At 41.6% G+C, this 21,320-nt stretch overlaps 1 protein-coding gene across 1 annotated transcript; it reads right to left on the reverse strand.

The window, feature by feature from the left end:
• Positions 1–818: 818 nt before the first annotated feature.
• LOC306968943 (uncharacterized protein) lies at positions 819–5,450 on the reverse strand. Its single transcript, XM_079564533.1, has 5 exons — positions 5,187–5,450; positions 3,407–3,504; positions 3,084–3,344; positions 1,638–1,832; positions 819–1,242 (listed from the first exon to the last, which is right to left on the reverse strand). The coding sequence occupies exons 1-5, from the start codon at positions 5,383–5,385 to the stop codon at positions 820–822; spliced, it is 1,176 nt and encodes a 391-aa protein (XP_079420659.1). The 5' UTR covers positions 5,386–5,450; the 3' UTR covers position 819.
• Between the last annotated feature and the right edge of the window lie 15,870 nt (positions 5,451–21,320).

The following is a 21,320-nucleotide window of genomic DNA, read 5'->3' on the forward strand; positions in this document are numbered from 1 at the left end:
CTGGGACGCTCTGGTTCAGATGTGGCTGAGGAACAGTCCTGGGACGCTCTGGTTCAGATGTGGCTGAGGAACAGTCCTGGGACTCTGGTTCAGATGTGGTTGAGGAACAGTCCTGGGACTCTGGTTCAGATGTGGTTGAGGAACAGTCCTGGGACTCTGGTTCAGATGTGGCTGAGGAACAGTCCTGGGACGCTCTGGTTCAGATGTGGCTGAGGAACAGTCCTGGGACTCTGGTTCAGATGTGGCTGAGGAACAGTCCTGGGACACTCTGGTTCAGATGTGGCTGAGGAACAGTCCTGGGACTCTGGTTCAGATGTGGCTGAGGAACAGTCCTGGGACGCTCTGGTTCAGATGTGGCTGAGGAACAGTCCTGGGACTCTGGTTCAGATGTGGTTGAGGAACAGTCCTGGGACTCTGGTTCAGATGTGGCTGAGGAACAGTCCTGGGACTCTGGTTCAGATGTGGCTGAGGAACAGTCCTGGGACGCTCTGGTTCAGATGTGGTTGAGGAACAGTCCTGGGACTCTGGTTCAGATGTGGTTGAGGAACAGTCCTGGGACTCTGGTTCAGATGTGGCTGAGGAACAGTCCTGGGACGCTCTGGTTCAGATGTGGCTGAGGAACAGTCCTGGGACTCTGGTTCAGATGTGGCTGAGGAACAGTCCTGGGACTCTGGTTCAGATGTGGCTGAGGAACAGTCCTGGGACTCTGGTTCAGATGTGGCTGAGGAACAGTCCTGGGACTCTGGTTCAGATGTGGCTGAGGAACAGTCCTGGGACTCTGGTTCAGATGTGGCTGAGGAACAGTCCTGGGACTCTGGTTCAGATGTGGCTGAGGAACAGTCCTGGGACGCTCCGCTCTAAGTCCTGGTGCAGTCGTGCTGCGCTGCGCCCCTGGCTGTGCGTGCGCTGGTGCTTCTTGAGCGTGTCTCCGTCGCTGAACCTGCGGTGGCAGTGGGCGCAGGCGTAGGGCCGCTCCCCCGTGTGGATCCGGAGGTGGCGCCGCAGGTTTCCCCTCTGGCTGAAGGCGCGGGAGCAGAAGGTGCAGCGGTGCGGCCGCTCTCCCGTGTGTGTCCTGTGGTGGCGCCGTAGGTCGGCCGACTGGGAGAAGGACTTGCAGCAGAAGTCGCAGTGGTGCGTCTTCTTCTGCTGGTGGAGGTGATGGAGGAGCGCGGCGGGCGACGGGAACGTCTCGCTGCAGCGCGGGCAGCGGGGGGCGCTGTGGAGCGGTGGCTGTGACAGCACCTGAGGAGACAAGGTCAGGTCAGACAACACCTGAGGACACAGAGTCATCTCTACACCTGAGGACACAGAGTCATCTCTACACCTGAGGACACAGAGTCATCTCTACACCTGACACAGAGTCATCTCTACACCTGAGGACACAGAGTCATCTCTACACCTGAGGACACAGAGTCATCTCTACACCTGAGGACACAGAGTCATCTCTACAGAGTGTAGAGCGAGTCAGGGCCGGTCCAGATCGGAGTTTTGCAAACCCCGCCCAATTAATATTATTATATTAAGAATATATTTTCATTAGGACAGATGGAGCTCATGCTTTGAGGATCACACATTATCTCAAATCTATCACATTTTCCACGTTTTTTTTAAGAACGATACAAACATCCCGTCCTGACCTGTGACAGAGTGGGCGGTGGGCGGTCCGTGCTGGGCCCTGATGGAGGCTCTGGTCCAGGCTCCTCCAGCTCCAGCTCCATCCACTCGGCACCGTCGTCTCCCCTCCACTCGGCCCCGTCGTCTCCCCTCCACTCGGCCCCGTCCTCGTCTTCATCAGGCCGGTCCTCTCCTCCCTCCTCTCCTCTCTCGTAGCCCTGTCACAGTCACTCATTAGGTGTGATACATTCATTAACCTCTGAACTCCCGCCTGAACCTTTTCCTCACGTCATCACATTTTTTTTTCCATCATTTTTTTGTTGGGTATTCACCTCATTTTTGTAACTTTTTTGTCATTTTTTCATCAATTTTTTGTATTTTTTTTGTCACATTTTTATCATTTTTTTGTCATATTTTTTGTCATTTTTTGTCACATTTTTATCACTTTTTCGTCAAATTTTTTATCTTTTTTTTTGTCAAATTTTTCTCAAATTTTTTATCTTTTTTTGTCACATTTTTATCATTTTTTGTCACATTTTTATCATTTTTTGTCACATTTTTATCATTTTTTGTCACATTTTTGTCATTTTTTGTCACATTTTTATCATTTTTTTGTCACATTTTTATCACTTTTTCGTCACATTTTTTATCATTTTTTTTGTCAAATTTTTGTCAAATTTTTGTCACATTTTTTATCTTTTTTTTTGTCACATTTTTATCATTTTTTGTCACATTTTTATCACTTTTTCGTCACATTTTTGATCATTTTTTTGTCACATTTTTATCATTTTTTTGTCACATTTTTATCATTTTTTGTCACATTTTTGTCATTTTTTTGTCACATTTTTGTCATTTTTTGTCACATTTTTATCATTTTTTTGTCAAATTTTTGTCACATTTTTGTCACATTTTTTATCTTTTTTTTTGTCACATTTTTATCATTTTTTTGTCACATTTTTATCATTTTTTTGTCACATTTTTATCATTTTTTGTCACATTTTTGTCATTTTTTTGTCACATTTTTGTCATTTTTTGTCACATTTTTATCATTTTTTTGTCAAATTTTTGTCACATTTTTGTCACATTTTTTATCTTTTTTTTTGTCATATTTTTATCATTTTTTGTCACATTTTTGTCATTTTTTTGTCACATTTTTATCATTTTTTGTCACATTTTTGTCATTTTTTTGTCACATTTTTGTCATTTTTTGTCACATTTTTATCATTTTTTCGGCAATTTTTTTCAAATTCAACTACTAACTCTACTTTTGGTGAAATTTTTGCCACTTTTTCATCAATTTTTCGTCACTTTTTTGTCACATTTCCATCATTGTTTTCGTCTCAGTTTTGTCGCTATTTTCACAGCTTTTTTCCAGAAGCTTTTGGATTGGGGTAAAGCCAAACTGGAGAAAACGTGCTCGGTTCAGGTGGGAGTTAAGGGGTTAAAGACCAGTGACCCTAAACCTTTACCCTGTGGCCTCCTCTCTCCTCTGCCTCGCTCTCCGTCAGCGCCCTCTCCTCCGGTTCCTCCTTCACCCTCGGGGGGCTGAACGCTGCGGTCCGGGGCCTCTCTGTGATACGCTTGGGCTGGTTTTTGTGGACGTCTGTGGGGACGAGCGGCTTCTTCTCGATGTGCTCCGGACTCGATACCCGCTCCACCCGCTCCACCCGCTCCACCCGCTCCACCTGCTCCTCCTCTTTCTCCTGCTGCTCAGGACAAACCACTGGTTCCTGCAGAAAACAATAAAGTGAGGAGTTTGGTGTAAAACTCTAAAACTCAGGTGAGCTGTTACCTGAGGGGCGGGCACGGGGCGGCGTGTGGGCGGAGTCACGGCCGATGTGGATTTTTCAGAAAGAGACAGCTGCTCCAGAGAGAAACTGGGGATCGGGCCTAAAGGAAAAACATGCACAGGTGAGGTTAGAGTCCACAGCTCCAGCTCGGATTCATGATCTTTTCCAGTTTCCAGTTTTTGTTTCATCACATTTTACAAACCGCCAGATTCCACATTCTGTTTGTTTGTTTCAAAAGTGGAGAAGCTTTTTGATGTGGGTAAAACTGGAGAAAATGTGCTTGGTTAACCTCTTAACTCCCACCTGAACCGAGCACATTTTCTCCTGTTTGGCTTTACCCAAATCAAAAAGCTTCTTGGGAAAAAAGCACCAAAACAGCCACAAAAAATGAGAAGAAAACAAGGATGTAAACGCAACAAAAATGTGACAAAATTCAACAAAAATGTGACAAAAATTCAACAAAAATTCAACAAAAATTCAACAAAAAAGTGACAAAAATGTGACAAAAATTCAACAAAAATATAACAAAAATTCAACAAAAATGTGATAAAAATTCAACAAAAATGACAAAAATTCAACAAAAAAATGACAAAAATTCAACAAAAAAGGGACAAAAATTCAACAAAAATGTGACAAAAATTCAACAAAAAAGTGACAAAAATTCAACAAAAATTCAACAAAAAAGTGACAAAAATGTGACAAAAATTCAACAAAAATAAAACAAAAATTCAACAAAAAAGTGACAAAAATATAACAAAAATTCAACAAAAAAGTGACAAAAATATAACAAAAATTCAACAAAAAAGTGACAAAAATGTGACACAAATTCAACAAAAATGTGACAAAAATTCAACAAAAATGTGACAAAAAATCAACAAAAATGTGACAAAAATTCAACAAAAATTAAACAAAAAAGTGACAAAAATGTGACAAAAATTCAACAAAAATGTGATAAAAATTCAACAAAAATGACAAAAATTCAACAAAAAAATGACAAAAATTCAACAAAAAAGGGACAAAAATTCAACAAAAATGTGACAAAAATTCAACAAAAAAGTGACAAAAATTCAACAAAAATTCAACAAAAATGTGATAAACATTCAACAAAAATGACAAAAATTCAACAAAAAAATGACAAAATTCAACAAAAAAGTGACAAAAAAGTGACAAAAATGTGACAAAAATTCTACAAAAATGTGACATAAAATCAACAAAAATGTGATAAAAATTCAACAAAAATGACAAAAATTAAACAAAAAAATGACAAAAAATTCAACAAAAGTGACCAAAAAAAAAAAAACATACAAAAGGTGACAACACAGCAACACCGCGAGGAAAAAGATCAGTTTTGTGGGTCTTAGCTTTCAAATGAGGTGTTACACAGGCCTATATAACAGCCTAAGAGGACAGAATGCATTTGGTTCAGGCGGGTGGTAAGAGGTGAAGATTAAACTCTAAAACGATTAAAGTACTTCTGTTATGTATAATAATATTTCTCAAAATCATCATGAGGGCCAAAGGTTCTGTGCTGGGGCCTGACTTTGCCTACCCCTGATCTACCCATGATTAGGTGATGGGGGGCCCTGTATCAGAGGGATCGAGCATTGGGGCCAAAAGGGGAAAAGGTTTGGAAGCAAAACATCCACAAAGCGCTTCCTTCTTCTGCTCTGATCTGAGAGAAAGTCCCCCCTCTCTCCTCCCCGTTATCCGTGACCCCCCCGGGGCCCCTCTGCTGACACAGCGGTTGTGTCCCCATCCCCCCCCCCCTCTCAGCCCCCTGACCGGCTCTGGGCCACTCGGCGCGGGCCTCCAGCAGCAGCACGTCCCGCAGCTGGCTCCGCAGGGTCTGGTTCTCCCTGCGCGTGCGGGCCGCCTCCTCCCGGTACTCGGTGACGGTGTCCTCCACCACGCGCAGGATCTCCTTCACCACCTCCGCCAGGTACGAGCTGAGCAGCTGCAGCCCGCTCATGTTCAGGCTCATGTCCGGGCAGGTCCTCCACCAACACGGGAGACACCGGAAAACACGGCCGGAACAACAACAACGCGGGCCGGAAGCGCCTTCACAGTAAGAGGCTTTCCACAATAAAAGCCCGCGCAGCCCCGAGTTATTGTTCTGAAATATGACTGTTTTAACCTCTTAACCTCGAGAGCATCCAGTTTGGCTTTACCCAAATCTAAACTGGAGCTCATTTGAAAGCTGAGACCTTCCAAACTAGGGGAGAGTTTTTGTCACATTTTTGTTGAATTTTTGTTGAATTTTTGTCACATTTTTGTCACATTTTTGTCACATTTTTGTTGAATTTTTTTCACATTTTAGTTGAATTTTTGTCATTTTTTGTCTAATTTTTGTCACATTTTTGTCTAATTTTTGTTATTTTTTGTTGATTTTTTTCACATTTTTGTTGAATTTTTGTCACTTTTTTGTTGAGTTTTTGTCACATTTTTGTCAAATTTTTTGTCACATTTATGTCAATTTTTTGTCAAATTTTTGTCGAATTTTTGTCATTTTTTGTTGAATTTTTGTCACAATTTTTGTCACATTTATGTTGAATTTTTGTCACTTTTTTGTTTAATTTTTGTCACTTTTTTGTTGAATTTTTGTCATTTTTTGTCTAATTTTTGTCACATTTTTGTTGAGGTTTTGTCACATTTTTGTCAAATTTTTTGTCACATTTATGTTGAATTTTTGTCACTTTTTTGTTGAATTTTTGTCACATTTTTGTCTAATTTTTGTCATTTTTTGTTGAGTTTTTGTCACATTTTTGTTAATTTTTTTTTCTTCACATTTTTGTTGAATTTTTGTCACATTTTTGTTGATTTTTTTTCACATTTTTGTTGAATTTTTGTCACTTTTTTGTTGAATTTTTGTCACTTTTTTGTTGATTTTTTGTCACATTTTTGTTGATTTTTTGTCACTTTTTTGTCACAGTAAGAGGCTTTCCACAGGCTTTCCACAATAAAAGCCCGCGCAGAGTTATTGTTCTGAAATATGACGTGTTTTAACCTCTTGACCTCTGCCATAACCGAGAGCATCCAGTTTGGCTTTACCCAAATCTAAACTGGAGCTAATTTGAAAGCTGAGACCTTCCAAACTAGGGGAGAGTGGGGTAAGATGAGCCACTTTGCTTTGGTTGTTGTGTAAAAAACAACATAAAATAGATATAAAATGTTGCTATTTACACACATTTGGGGATGTTTTCTAGTTGTTCTGGGTCATTTTAGGCCAGGACTGTGGAAGGAGATTAGCCTTGAGCTCATCTGACATATTTACAGCACTGAGCACAGTCACATTCAAATAAATTAACCTCTTACCACCCGCCAAAACCAAGCAGTCTCTCCTCTTTGCCATTGGCGTCACTTTATATTTCCCTCATGTGTTTTTGGCACTTTTTTATTGCACTTTTTCTGACTTTTTTTGTTACTTTATTGATGCATTTTTTGTCTCTTTCTTTTGCTGGATTTTTGTCTTTTTTTTTTTGCTGGATTTTTGTTTTTTTTGCTGGATTTTTGTCATTTTTTTGCCAGATTTTTGTCACTTTTTTGCTGGATTTTTGTACATTTTTTTTGCCAGATTTTTGTCTTTTTTTTGCCAGATTTTCGTCTTTTTTCTGCTGGATTTTTGTCATTTTTTTGCTGGATTTTTGTCTTTTTTTTGCCAGATTTTTGTCTTTTTTCTGCTGGATTTTTGTCATTTTTTTGCTGGATTTCTGTCTTTTTTTGCTGGATTTTTGTCTTTTTTTGCTGGATTTTTGTCATTTTTTTGTCATTTTTTGTCATTTTTTTAATCAAATTTTTGTCCTTTTTTGTCACATTTTTTGTCACACTTTTGTCACTTTTTCATCAATGTTTTCTCACTTTTTTGTCACATTTCCATCATTGTTTTCGTCTCAGTTTTGTTGCTATTTTCACCCCTTTTTTCCAGAAGCTTTTGGACTGGGGTAAAGCCAAACTGGAGAAAACGTGCTCGGTTCAGGCGGGAGTTACGGGGTTAAAAGTTAAATGGATTCACCATGAGTAATGTTGTTCCACAGCTTTGTTTCTTCACTTTTTACACTGTTTTTAGCTCATGTTAGTCATTGGAAATGTTTTCAAACAGCTGCAAAGGTAACTGTGGATTTTCCTGTTTTTGGAGCTACTTTATTTGCAAAGATGCCCTAATGAGGTTCATGCACCGTTTATCCTGAGGGGGCGGTAGTGAGGCCCCGGGGCCAGACCCACAATGCTTTGCGGCAGAGGGAGGTCAGAGTTCAGCAGCTTCACAGTAAACTCGTGAACAGCATCAACAAAGACACGGGTGAGTTTGATCCTTTTCATCAGAGAGAGGCGCTAATGTTATTTTAATAAATCTGTTTGACCTTTGACCTCAGTTCATTAAAGCGGTTCTTATTCGTCCTGCAGTGAGCCCAAAGCTAACGTTAGCCGCGCCCCGGTGTTTCCATAGGAACCGCTAGCTTCAAGGTACACGGGATGAATGTTATGAATTTCAGACACGGTGACGTTTGTTTTGTGCTGGTGCGTCTCGTGGCCTCTTGACTCCCGCCTGAACATGTTTTCTCCAAAAAGCTTCTTCAAAACGAGAAGAAAATGAGGATGTAAACGCAACCAAAAAAAAGCTAAAAAGTGACCCAAAAAATGACAAAAACTCAACAAAAAAGTGACAAAAATCCAGCAAAAGAAAAAGACAAAAATCCATCAGAAAAAATGACAAAAATCCAGCAAAAAAAAGACAAAAATCCATCAGAAAAAATGACAAAAATCCAACAAAAAATTACAAAAATTCTACAGAAAAAAAGACAAAAATCCAGCAAAAAAGTGACAAAAATCCAGCAAAAGAAAAAGACAAAAATCCAGCAAAAAAAGACAAAAATCTAACAAAAAATTACAAAAATTCAGCAGAAAAAAGACAAAAATCCAGCAAAAAAGTGACAAAAATCCAGCAAAAGAAAAAGACAAAAATCCATCAGAAAAAAGACAAAAATCCAGCAGAAAAAAAGACAAAAATCCAACAAAAAATTACAAAAATCCAGCAAAAAAAGACAAAAATCCAACAAAAAATTACAAAAATTCAGCAGAAAAAAGACAAAAATCCAGCAAAAAAGTGACAAAAATCCAGCAAAAAAGTAATAAAATGTGACAAAAACACACAAGGGGAATAAAAAGTGACGACAATGGCAAAGAGGAGAGAATGGATTTGGTTTTGGCGGTTGGTAAGAGGTTAAATCTGTTCATGTGTTTCGGCTCCAGGTGAATGAACCCGTATGTAAACAAAACGGCTAACGCTACATCACTTAGCTCGCTGTTCTCGTGGCTAAAGTTCGCTCTTCTCGGCATCTGCTCCTCAGAGACAACCGGAACAAGGCCAATGTTTACTGGAAACATTAAACTACGTGAACGTGACCCCATAAGCCACTGTTGCCATGGAGATCCGCCATCTTTGCAGCTAACATTGACTAACATTAGCTAAAAACAGTTTAAAAAGTGGAGAAAAAAGCCGTGGATCAGCTCCGTTAGCCGCTGAGTCACCGTGGTGTCCGAGTGTTGTAATGTGAACAATAACTCCAGTATTTTAACTTTTAAAATCTGCATTAGTTCATAATTGCTGTTAATCCCATGAGGCTTCGTCACAGTCCTGAACTCTATTATGTGTTACAATATTACTCTCCGTGTACTTTTGTTATGCAGAGTTAATGAGCTTTAATCCTGATGGTTCAAACCAGCATCTTTATTCACCTTATTCCGCCCCGCCCACTTTTGCCACTTTTTGCGTCGTCTCGGCACTTCCATTGTCTCTGATGGCGGCCATTTTAGGGATAGGTTTTGCCTGAGTCCTCCTAGGAACGCCCCCACCTCCTGGAGACGCCTCCGAGCTTTCGTCACCAGCCGAGTAACCAACCACTGCTCCTCAGCAGAACCCCCTCCCCACTGATGCCACAGACAGCGTGTGGAGGGGGCGTGTCTAAAGGCTCAGAGGTTCTTAAAGAGACAGAGGCCTATTTCAAGACATTCACTACAGCCATTTTGAGAGACACATTTTATACAAGGCAGTTATTCTAATTTACTGCATTTACAGACCAACAGAAGGTTTGTCATCATTGTAGTGTGATATAAACTGGTGCTATGGGACTGAAAAACGCAGAATAACCCCCTCTTTAAATCAGAAAAGTAACTAAAATTACACACTGAAGAAGATTGTATGAATATGCTGATTTATTTGCCTTTGTGATAATCAACACAGGCTTAGAACTAACACTATACTTTTAAAAACACACTAAAACTCCAGACAATAAAAGTAAAACACTAAAGCACAGAGTTTGGTAAAGGCTTGTTGTTCGTGTCTGTTGCTGTTTGACCCTTTCACAATAAGAGTCTTACTAAATCGATAACATGCAGCCCAGCTCGGTAAATAAATAAACTCTTTCTCTTTTCCACAGCGGACACGGCTTTGAACTGGACCAAACACGAGTCACAAACTGGTTAAAATGGTGAGACTTGTTTTTCCTTTTGTGAAACTGACCAGAAGTTGAATGTCTTTGTGTTGTTGTGACTACGTGTGTGTGTAAGTGTGTGTAAGTGTTTGTGAATTAGCCGCTTATTATGCTCCGACTAAATCTAAATGTGTGAAGCCTTAAAGGAATAGGCCACCGTTTTTACATACTAAGATATGTTCTTATCTCACTTTAGACGTGTTAATATATCCCCGTCTGGTCTTTGTCCGTGCGCTCTGCCAGGCAAACGGAGCACATACGCAGCCTCTCCCACATGTCATATAGCTCCAAAAAAGCTCACGATAGAAGCTACCAAGCTCTTCCACGTGTTCCCTATTTAAATAAAGTTACGTGAAGTGTTTTCATGCGAAGTATATTTACACAGAAATGTAGCATGTCGATTTTATAAGCAAATAAAAAGGGGGACTATATTGTGAGGCGTAATGATACGAGGAGCAAAACGTCCGCGCAGTAACTCCTAAAGACTTCCCCGCTCACTTCCGTCAATAACCTTTAGGAGTTACTGCGCGGACGTTTTACTCCTCGTATCATTACGCCTCACAATATAGTCCCCCTTTTTATCTGCTTATAAAATCGACACGTTACATTTCTGTGTAAATATACTTCGCATGAAAACACTTCACGTAACTTTATTTAAATAGGGAACACGTGGAAGAGCTTGGTAGCTTCTATCGTGAGCTTTTTTGGAGCTATGTGACATGTGGGAGAGGCTGCGTATGTGCTCCGTTTGCGTGACAGAGCGCACGGACAAATACCAGACGGGGATATATTCACTAGACTAAAGTGAGGTAAGAACATATTTTAGTATGTAAAAACGGTGGCCTATTCCTTTAACCTCTTAACTCCCACCTGAACGGATCCCATTTTCTCCAGTTTGGCTTTACCCTAATCAAAAAGCTTCTTGGGAAAAAAACAAAGTAGCCACAAAAAAAAGAAGAAAACAAGGATGTAAATGCGACAAAAATGTGACAAAAATTCAACAAAAATGTGACAAAAATGTGACAAAAAATCAACAAAAATGTGACAAAAATTCAACAAAAATGTGACAAAAATGTGACAAAAATTCAACAAAAATTCAACAAAAATGTGACAAAAATTCAACAAAAATGTGACAAAAATGTGACAAAAATTCAACAAAAATTCAACAAAAATTCAACAAAAATTCAACAAAAATTCAACAAAAATATAACAAAAATTCAACAAAAATGTGACAAAAATTCAACAAAAATGTGACAAAAATTCAACAAAAAATCAACAAAAATATGACAAAAAATTCAACAAAAATTCAACAAAAAATCAACAAAAATATGACAAAACTTCAACAAAAATGTGACAAAAATTCAACAAAAATGTGACAAAAATTCAACAAAAATGTGACAAAAATTCAACAAAAATTCAACAAAAATTCAACAAAAATATAACAAAAATTCAACAAAAATGTGACAAAAATTCAACAAAAATGTGACAAAAATTCAACAAAAAATCAACAAAAATATGACAAAAAATTCAACAAAAATTCAACAAAAAATCAACAAAAATATGACAAAACTTCAACAAAAATGTGACAAAAATTCAACAAAAATGTGACAAAACTTCAACAAAAATATGACAAAAATTCAACAAAAATGTGACAAAAATTCAACAAAATGTGACAAAAATTCAACAAAAAAGTTAACCTGGCTAACGCCGGGCTGCTGTGTGCGCTCGAATCATTTGGAACTGCACAGCAGCCTGGGGACCATGGCTGAAATATCGCGTGGATTTGGGACCAATCACAGAACGAGGAGGGACGATATACGGAAGCTTGCAGTTTATTTACGGATAAAAAAATTAAAAAAAGTTTATTTACGGATCAAACATGAAGCAGCAGACGCAACACTATTTTTCGATCGAGTTTTAGGCCGTGTCCTAAATAGTTTAGCTCGAAAGTTTACAGCGGGTACGTCATACGTCACCGGATGCGATGATACGATTGGCTGTGGCCTCGTGCAGACGCATGAGAGACGTTCGTAGCGCCCTGTAAACCACACCTCTCCTACGAGAAAATGAATCGGTGTCCCCAGACTAAATATCACTTGTGATTTTAGTCTGGCATTAGTCAGGCTACCAAAAATGTGACAAAAAGAAGAAAAAAAAATAAAGAAAAAAAAAAAATGCAAAAGGTGACACAACACAGCAACAACGCGAGGAAAAACATCAGTTTTGTGGGTCTTAGCTTTCAAATGAGGTGTTACACAGGCCTATATAACAGCCACAGAGGACAGAATGCATTTGGTTTAGGCGGGCGGTGAGAGGTTTAAACCTGGTGTTTCGTGAGGCTGGGTTTAGGATCCCGGTCCTGGAGCAGACAGAGACTCTGAGGTTCCCCTGGAGAGAAGCGTCTGGGGAGAGGGACGTGGACGGACCCGTCATTGACTCTAATCTCTGTTTCAACAGGAAGACGCCGTCCCCAAAGCCTCTGCAGAGAAACGCCACAGCTGTGACCAGTGCGGGAACAAGTATGCCACGAAACAAAACCTCACCGTCCACATGAGGGTCCACACAGGGGAGCGGCCGTATCCATGCGACCAGTGTGGGAAGTCATTCAGACAACACGGAGCGTTAAACAAACACACTGCTGCTCACGCGGGCGAACGAAGCCACCGCTGTGACCAGTGTGGGAACAAGTTTACCTCGAAACAAAACCTCACCGTCCACATGAGGGTCCACACAGGGGAGCGGCCGTATCCATGCGACCAGTGTGGGAAGTCATTCAAACAACAGGGAGCGTTAAACAAACACACTGCTGCTCACGCGGGCGAACGAAACCACCGCTGTGACGAGTGCGGGAAAACATTTAAAGACAAACACAGTCTAACCGTTCACCAGCGACTCCACAGCGGGGAGAACCTTCCCTGCTGTGACCAGTGTGGGAAGAGGTTTACCACAAACCACCTGCTCGCCCGTCACAGTAGAGTTCACTCCGGGGAGAGGCCGTTTCCATGTGACCAGTGTGGGATGGCGTTTAAAACTAAATCGGCGCTAAAAGAACACGCGCTTCTCGCCTTCGTGCACACGGGGAAACGGGATCACAGCTGCGACCAGTGCGGGAAAGCCTTTGCGAGTCTCAGGCGTTTAAATCTGCACAAGCCCACGCACAGTGAAGTAAGATTCCCCTGTGACCAGTGTGGGAAGAGGTTTACCGAGAAGCGTAACCTCGCGGCCCACGTGAGGGTTCACACAGAGAGGCCGTTTTCATGCGACCAGTGTGGGAAGTCCTTCAATTATAAAGACTCATTAAAGCGACACACTCGAGTTCACACGGGAAGGCGGGACCACCGCTGTGACGAGTGCGGGAAATCCTTCACACTCGCATCGGGTTTACAGAAACACAAGCTCCTCCACAAGGGCGAGAAGAAGCACCACTGTGACGAGTGTGGGAAGGCCTTTGTACTGCGCAGGTATTTAAACAAACACAAGCTCACACACGGTGGAAGCAGATTCTCCTGTGACGAGTGTGAGAAGAGCTTCAGTGTTAAGTGCAGCCTGGACACACACAGGCGTCTGCACTCGGGGCTCGACCTGTGCTACTGTGAGACGTGCGGGAAGATATTCACAGCTCTGAGTCAGTTAGAAAGACACGAAGTCTCTCATTCAGCAGAACGTCCTCACGTCTGCGGCGAGTGTGGGAAGAAATTCAAATGGATAGGTTACCTCAGGAAGCACATTCGAGTCAGCCATGGGAAATAGAGGTAAAGATGTGAGCAGTGTGGAAAGTGTGACAAAAGAGGAGCAACGCACACTTGTCTGAGGTGCAGATGTTTTTTGTCATTTTTTAACCACAGCACATGACATGAAACACCGTAATGTCGCTCTTTTGTGTATTTCAGTTGGTTGGAATGAACACAGAGCAATGTTTAACACAGGGGAGGCCGACTCGTCAGAGACCAAGAGCCGAAATGTTCAACCTTGATCCTGTGAAGGCACCGAGCATTAGCGAGATCCAGGGGCGGTGGTTTGTTGTGATTAAATATAATGTGACTGTTATATTTAATCACAATAAACTATGACTTCATGCCTGGCCTTTTTTTTTTCAATAATTGTATTGGATGTATTGGTTTTACTCCAAACCAAGATTGAAATAAATATATATTAAATAAACGGACATTTTGTTCTGTTGTGACTGGGACAGAATTAGATTTTTTTATTTTTTATGCTGGGGTGTGTTTGTATGTGGGGCCCTGCCCACTGAGCCCCCTCCTCTGATTCGTCCTGACTGGACTGTGCAGAGAGAACGCACTCTCAGCTGCACAAAGTTCATAAACTTTAATCAGGAGCCTCTGTTCTCTGGTTCTGTTTTAAGTTGTATTTGTTACAGTTTCAGTCACATGTCAAAGAAAAGTCATGACTTTGCGTATTTCCGCGATGTCGCGCTTCGCATCATAAGCTTCGTTAGAGCTCCGCTGCCTGTTGTTCAACCTACATCCCGCTGTGAGTGAGGCTGCTGCACCTTTTACACGCCGCCTCGAGAACGAGGGTGATACGAGGGTGATACGGGCTCTCATTCGTGTGTAGAGATGGAAACAGGGTCTGTAGGAGCAAGGTTGGATTTTTGGTCGTAAAGACTGTTTTACAGTTTATGGGAAATATGTATCAACGTAAAGAGCAGCATTGTATTATCCGGTCATGCAAAGAGCCGCGCTCTGATTGGCCAAGAGCCGCGTGTTGGCCACCCCTGGTTTCAATCATAAATAATGATTTTGAAATTAAAAATCTTCCCAATGCAAATCTTTGATTTCTTCTTTCTTTTTTTGTCTTTTTGTCAAATCTTTGGTTTTCCTGAAGATGAATAAATGATTAAATATTGATGGACTCCACTCCTGCCACACATGATCCACAGGGACCGTTCAGCCGAACGACCACTTTTCTAGTGGCTAAAGTTAGAACTTTATAGATAGAAAATACAAATGTGCGGAAAAGCAACAGAAACAACATAGAAAAAAGACGAAAACACGACTAAAAAGCCACTAAAAAGTGACTTAAAAACTCCTCAAAGCAAATGACAAAAACATGCCAGAAAAGCAGTAATAACAAAGAAGTGAAGATGAAACAGTGACACAAAAAGTAAACACGTCAAAAACGGTGAAAGAAAACAGGCTGGATGCCAGTGTTCACTTTGACATGTTTTAATTTAGTCTTAGTCTTTTGACGAAAATGTAATTCGATTTTAGTCCAGTTTTCGTCGACTCAAATTGCAAGTAAATTGAGTGGACTTTGCATTGATATTATTGATTATAATCATATTTAATCTTGTTCCTCTGCTTCATGTTTCTGCTCCACATGAACAAAGCTCAGCTGATCCTTTAACAGAGACTTTACATGATCTGAGGCTCTTTCAGACGCTCAGTAGAAGTTTGGATGATTTTAGTCTCTCCTTTTCATTTTTATTTAGTCTTATTTTAGTCGACTAAAATATCTGGACATTTTAGTCACATGTCTCATGAAAAACTTTTAATTTAGTTTTAGTCGTAGTAGTAGTAGTAGGTGGATTGTTGAGCTCGTGGGGAAAACGAAGTAACGGATGAAGAAAACTCTTTGGCCCCCTCTGTCCCCTTCATCATCATGGTCCTTTGTTATATTTGTAGGCGGCTGCATATATGAAAAAAAAACACCTAACCCCAAAAAAATTGCTACAAAAGGTTTTTCAATGGTTTTCTGTAGTATCAGGTGTGCTTATTAACATAGTAAAAGTCTACCAAAATCTGACCACTGGAAAGGTCTCATTTTCAAGATGGCGTCCAAGAGGGTGGCGAGATCCTCAAAATGCCCATTACTCCTTTATTATTCATCCTAGACAAGTCATTTTGGTTCTAACCCCATGTTTTGGGTGTCTAGGAATCCAATGGGCTTGTTCAAATTGTAGTCACATGATCACATAATTATGATATACAAATCGTGGACAAAGACTCTATATATTAACATTAGCGAGTTGTCATGGCAACGGCACACATTTTCAACGCAACCTTTGCCACCCAGAGGCTTAGAGGGGCCTGGATGGGCTCATTTTAAAGCCCCGCCTCCTCTTCTTCCCAACGCAATAAAAGGTACGTCATTTACTCGCGGAGATATTCACTAAAGTCTGCGAGGTGAGCGACCACGTCGGCCCTGACATGGTAGATCTGGAAGGTTAAAACCCTTCCAGGTCCACCATGTCAGGGCCGACGTGGCCTCTCTGTTATCTTAGCATTTTATAAGTTAGCATATTTCAATTATAGTGAAATAGTGAAAGGATTGCAATTACAAAGTGATTACAAATCTTAATTATTTTTGAAGAAATACCTTTGATTTACACCAGATTTACAAACAGTCCTTGTCACACTGTTCCTCCCATAAAGGTGGATTATGTGGATTGGCACAATTTTCCACTTGACGTGGTCCACACGCAGGTGTGCGTGGTCGTCCACATCCTCTGCAACGACACCGTGGTGGTCGGCAGGTAGTTGTGCAATTACAGTGGACCATCTACAGGAGACTTTTCAGGGCAGCAGTTTTATCGGTCAGAACTGGCACAAACTGGCCTGACCTTAGCCGTCCGTAAACTCCAGTCAATTATAATTTCCCTACATGAACGTCTGGGTCTGATTTCAGTGGCAGCGTTGCATCGGTTAAATTTCAACCTACAATTCAGCGGGCGGGGGAGGCAGATGTTGTAGGTGACGTCAAGCATTTGATAGCTTTGCTTCACTCATTCGGTTGCATTACTTCATGACTAAACGCTAGCGATTGGGTAAAATCAGATCCAATCATTTAAAACTTTAAAAGGAGTTCACCCCTCCCTCCTGAAAACGGAGCACAATTGGGAAAATTCACAAGAAGAAGACTCTCTTTACAAAGTGAGTATGAGGGTATGGTGAGACCAGGTTTCCATCCCCATCCACCACATTCATGTCACTCCCCTTTCCGATCCACACCATAATCTGGTAATACACTCTGAGCAAATGACATTTATGACATTCTTTGCTTGATACGTCATTATGGTAAAGCAACTGTAGTTTGTGACGGCTACAGTGAAGATCCTTCAGTGCAAAATTGAGTTTGTGGGAAAAGAAGATTTTCTTTGCAGACCATGTAACAGACAAGAACTTATTGGTCTTGTGACTGAGGAACTGCAGAAGAACAGCTGCAACATTATCAGCACAGGAGATGCAGACATGGACGTTGTGAAGGCTGCAATCAAGGTGTCCCAACATCAGCCCAGGATCTTGATAGACCAAGATACAGACTTACATATTCTTCTTCTCTACTAGGCTGAGATGAAAAACGGGGACTTCTATTTTCATTTGGACAAATCCACACTTCCTAAAGTATAAAATATCAACGAGATGAAACAAGTCTTGGGGGGTGACTTGTGTTCTCAGTTACTGTTTATTCAAGCTTTCACAGGTTGTGACACAATTTCCCGGAGTTATAGAGTTCCAGAAGAATGAGATATTTATGCACAACTACCTGCCGACCACCACGGTGTCGTTGCAGAGGATGTGGACGACCACGCACACCTGCGTGTGGACCACGTCAAGTGGAAAATTGTGCCAATCCACATAATCCACCTTTATGGGAGGAACAGTGTGACAATGACTATTTGTAAATCTGGTGCACATTAAAGGTATTTCTTCAAAAATAATTAAGATTTGTAATCACTTTGTAATTGCAATCCTTTCACTATTTCACTATAATTGAAATATGCTAACTTATAAAATGCTAAGATAACAGAGAGGCCACGTCGGCCCTGACATGGTGGACCTGGAAGGGTTTTAACCTTCCAGATCTACCATGTCAGGGCTGATGTGGTCGCTCACCTCGCAGACTTTAGTGAATATTTCCGTGAGTAAATGACGTACCTTTTATTGCGTTGGGAAGAAGAGGGGCGGGGCTTTAAAACGAGCCCATCCAGGCCCCTCTAAGCCTCTGGGTGGCAAAGGTTGCGTTGAAAATGTGTGCCGTTGCCGTGACAACTCGCTAATGTTAATATATAGAGTCTTTGTCCACGATTTGTATATCATAATTATGTGATCATGTGACTACAATTTGAACAAGCCCATTGGATTCCTAGACACCCAAAGATGGCTAGACACCAAAATGACTTGCCTAGGATGAATAATAAAGGAGTTATAGGCATTTTAAGGATCTCGCCACCCTCTTGGACGCCATCTTGAAAATGAGACCTTTCCAGTGGTCAGATTTTGGTAGACTTTTAGTATGTTAATAAGCACACCTGATACTACAGAAAACCATTGAAAAACCTTTTGTAGCAATTTTTTTGGGGTCAAACCATATATGCAGCCGGCTATAGTATTTATTTTAAAAGCTTTAGATTTGCAGTAAGTGTGATTCATACATTCTACCACCAGGGGGAGGCACCTGCACGTGAACTGCGCGTGTGTGCGTAGAATAAACAGAAGTTGTGTTTCGTAAATCGTAAAGTACTGGTTTATATAAAAAGTGCCTTTATTTCTGTAATTTAACTTAAAATGTGAAACTAATACATGATATAAACTCATGACATGCAAAGTGACAAACGTCCAGCCTTTGTTATGATGTTGATGATTATCCAGTCCATTATTTATATATATTATACTCAGGTAACAGTACTTTTTTACTCTTGTGTAATTGTTTGGGTCGTGACTTTTGACTTTGACTGAAATTCCAAAGTAAAGTGACTTTTACTTCGTGAACATTTTAGCGGCTCCTCCTCTGGATTTTTTATTTATTGTTTTACATTTCCCACAGTAATGAAATAGTTTTTCTCTATAAAAAGGCACCAAAGACACAGAAAAGCAACAAAAAAAAAACAATGCAAAGAAATGTCACAAAGCAGAGGAAGTGCTGCGTGATCTGGAATGCGGCTTTTGGCGGCCCCTAGCGGCGGGCCCGGCCCTGGGTGATCACGTGGCTTTTGGCGGCCCCTAGCGGCGGGTCCGGCCCTGGGTGATCACGTGACTTCCCGGACCCACAGAGGGGCGGGGCTTCTCCTCTGCGCTCGTGTCTGCAGCTTTTCTTCACAAACACAGCGCTGGCAACAATCACCTCCTCAGTCCCGGCGCATTTGAACGCTAAGAACCTCCAGATCCAGCCCCCGAACTGCCGCTGCAGGAGGCGCCGCTGGAGCTCAGACCGTCCCGGGGGTGAGGAAGAGGAGGAGGAGGAAGAGGAGGAAGAGCAGGAGGAGGAAGAGAGCGCCAACGTGAGCGGGTCCTCGGCTGAACTAAAGTGTGAGTGACCGCTTTAACTTCCTGACTTCTCCATTAGAGATATGGAGATATATTTATATATCTATATTTATATTAAAGCTGTGTTTGAGGTGAACATGTCCAGACCTGACTCTGAAACACGTGACGTCCCACACCCGAGCTTTCAAACAGCTGAAGTTTGTTTTTCGTGAGAGAGAGAGAGTTTTACTGGGGGAGGAGCTCTGACACTAAATAATACTCGAGTAGAAGTAAAAAAGTACTGTAACTAACTCTCCTACAAACCCTCTACAAGTTACTGAAGTGAAGAACAGCTGCAAGGTTTCAGAGGTTCACAAACTTTTCCACAGGCGTCAGCGAGATGAGTTTAATGCTGTTTAATGTTACTTTAATGTTACTTTAATGTTGCTTGAATGTTACTTTAATGCCCAAATACAAACACGTTAATGCCGCCAAAAGGTATTTGTGTTTGTCAGGGTTTAAAGATTTGTAATTAGTTTGGATAATTATCTCCAGAGAATTTGAGCAAAACCTCAAGAGCGAGTTTTTTAATGAGCTTTAGTAAAGGAAGTCAGTCAGAGCTCGTTATATCGGCCTATATAACATTAATATTATATATCAGGGGTGTCAAACATACGGGGCCGCGAGCTGATGTAATCCGGCCCCTGTAGATCAATTCCAGAGTCTGTAGGAAAACTCCTGTGCAGTTATGAATTAAAAAAAACAAAAACCTAGGGCTGGGGGAAAAAATCGATTTGATTTAAAAAATCCAGTTTGTCAAATCGATTCATATTTTCAAAAAAGAAAATATTTTGTTTAGATATTTTTTTTTGGGGGGGGGAATCACTCCCGGCTCTAGAATCACCAGAATGCTCATTCACTCAGGGGGCACTAGATTTGAAAAAAGGAAAGAGTTCCACACGTGTTGATGATAATGTGTTATAGGGCTGTGCAATTAATCGAAATTCGATTATGATTTCGATTACAACAGTAAACGATTACAAAATTAGCATAATCGCAAAAAATAGATTATAATTTTTTTACATTTTTTTTTTTTTTGCATTTTTTTTTTTTTTGTAAAGCAGACTTGCAATATTTTACGGCGCTGGGATTATTTTCCCTTCGCTTTTCACGTGCCGTGGCTCAGGCTTTTGTCATAAAAACAAACGGCGCTGTGTGATGATGTCATCAGGCCGCGCTGCTCAGTTTACTTGCGCAGGTGTGAGGGCCGGCCAGCAGGGGGCAGGTGTGAGGGCTGGCCAGCAGGGGGCAGGTGTGAGGGCCGGCCAGCAGGGGGCAGGTGTGAGGGCCGGCCAGCAGGGGGCAGGTGTGAGGGCCGGCCAGCAGGGGGCAGGTGTGAGGGCCGGCCAGCAGGGGGCAGGTGTGAGGGCCGGCCAGCAGGGGGCAGGTGTGAGGGCAGACCAGCAGGGGGCAGGTGTGAGGGCCGGCCAGCAGGGGGCAGGTGTGAGGGCCGACCAGCAGGGGGCAGGTGTGAGGGCAGACCAGCAGGGGGCAGGTGTGAGGGCCGGCCAGCAGGGGGCAGGTGTGAGGGCCGGCCAGCAGGGGGCAGGTGTGAGGGCCGGCCAGCAGGGGGCAGGTGTGAAACAGGGACCTCTCTTTAATCAAGGCGTACTTGAAATCATTTGTACTTTTGTGACTGTCCAGAAAACATAAAGTGCAGTGTTTTGATTAATAAATAAATAAAATAAAGATAGACTTTTTTTTGAAAGGCAACAAATAATCGTTTGAATAATCGTGATTTCAATTATGACAAAAATAATCGTGATTATTATTTTTCAATAATCGAGCAGCTCTAATGTGTTATTTATATAGAAAAGCATTTAATGCTTTTTAACCTCTTGTCCCGCTTTAACCGAGTGCGTTTCCTCCAGTTCGGCTTTACCCAAATCAAAAAGCTTCGACTGAGTAAGTGAGTAAAGCCTCATTTGAAAGCTCAGACCTACAAACTGATGGCGAATGTAATGCGTGAGTGAGTGGTTGGTGGTGGTCGGAGGGGCCGATGGCGCAGACTGGTAGCCTCGCTTCCGTCAGTCTACCCCAGGGCAGCTGTGGCTACAATAGTATCTTACCACCACCGAGTCTGGAGTGAACGAATAGTGCAAAGTAAAGCGCCTTTCTTGAGGAGCAGTTTCTTTGCCTGGTTTAAACGCGTCTCTGACTTTTCA

The sequence above is a fragment of the Gobius niger genome, assembly GCF_951799975.1.
Source record: "Gobius niger genome assembly, chromosome: 10".
Taxonomy (NCBI): domain Eukaryota; kingdom Metazoa; phylum Chordata; class Actinopteri; order Gobiiformes; family Gobiidae; genus Gobius; species Gobius niger.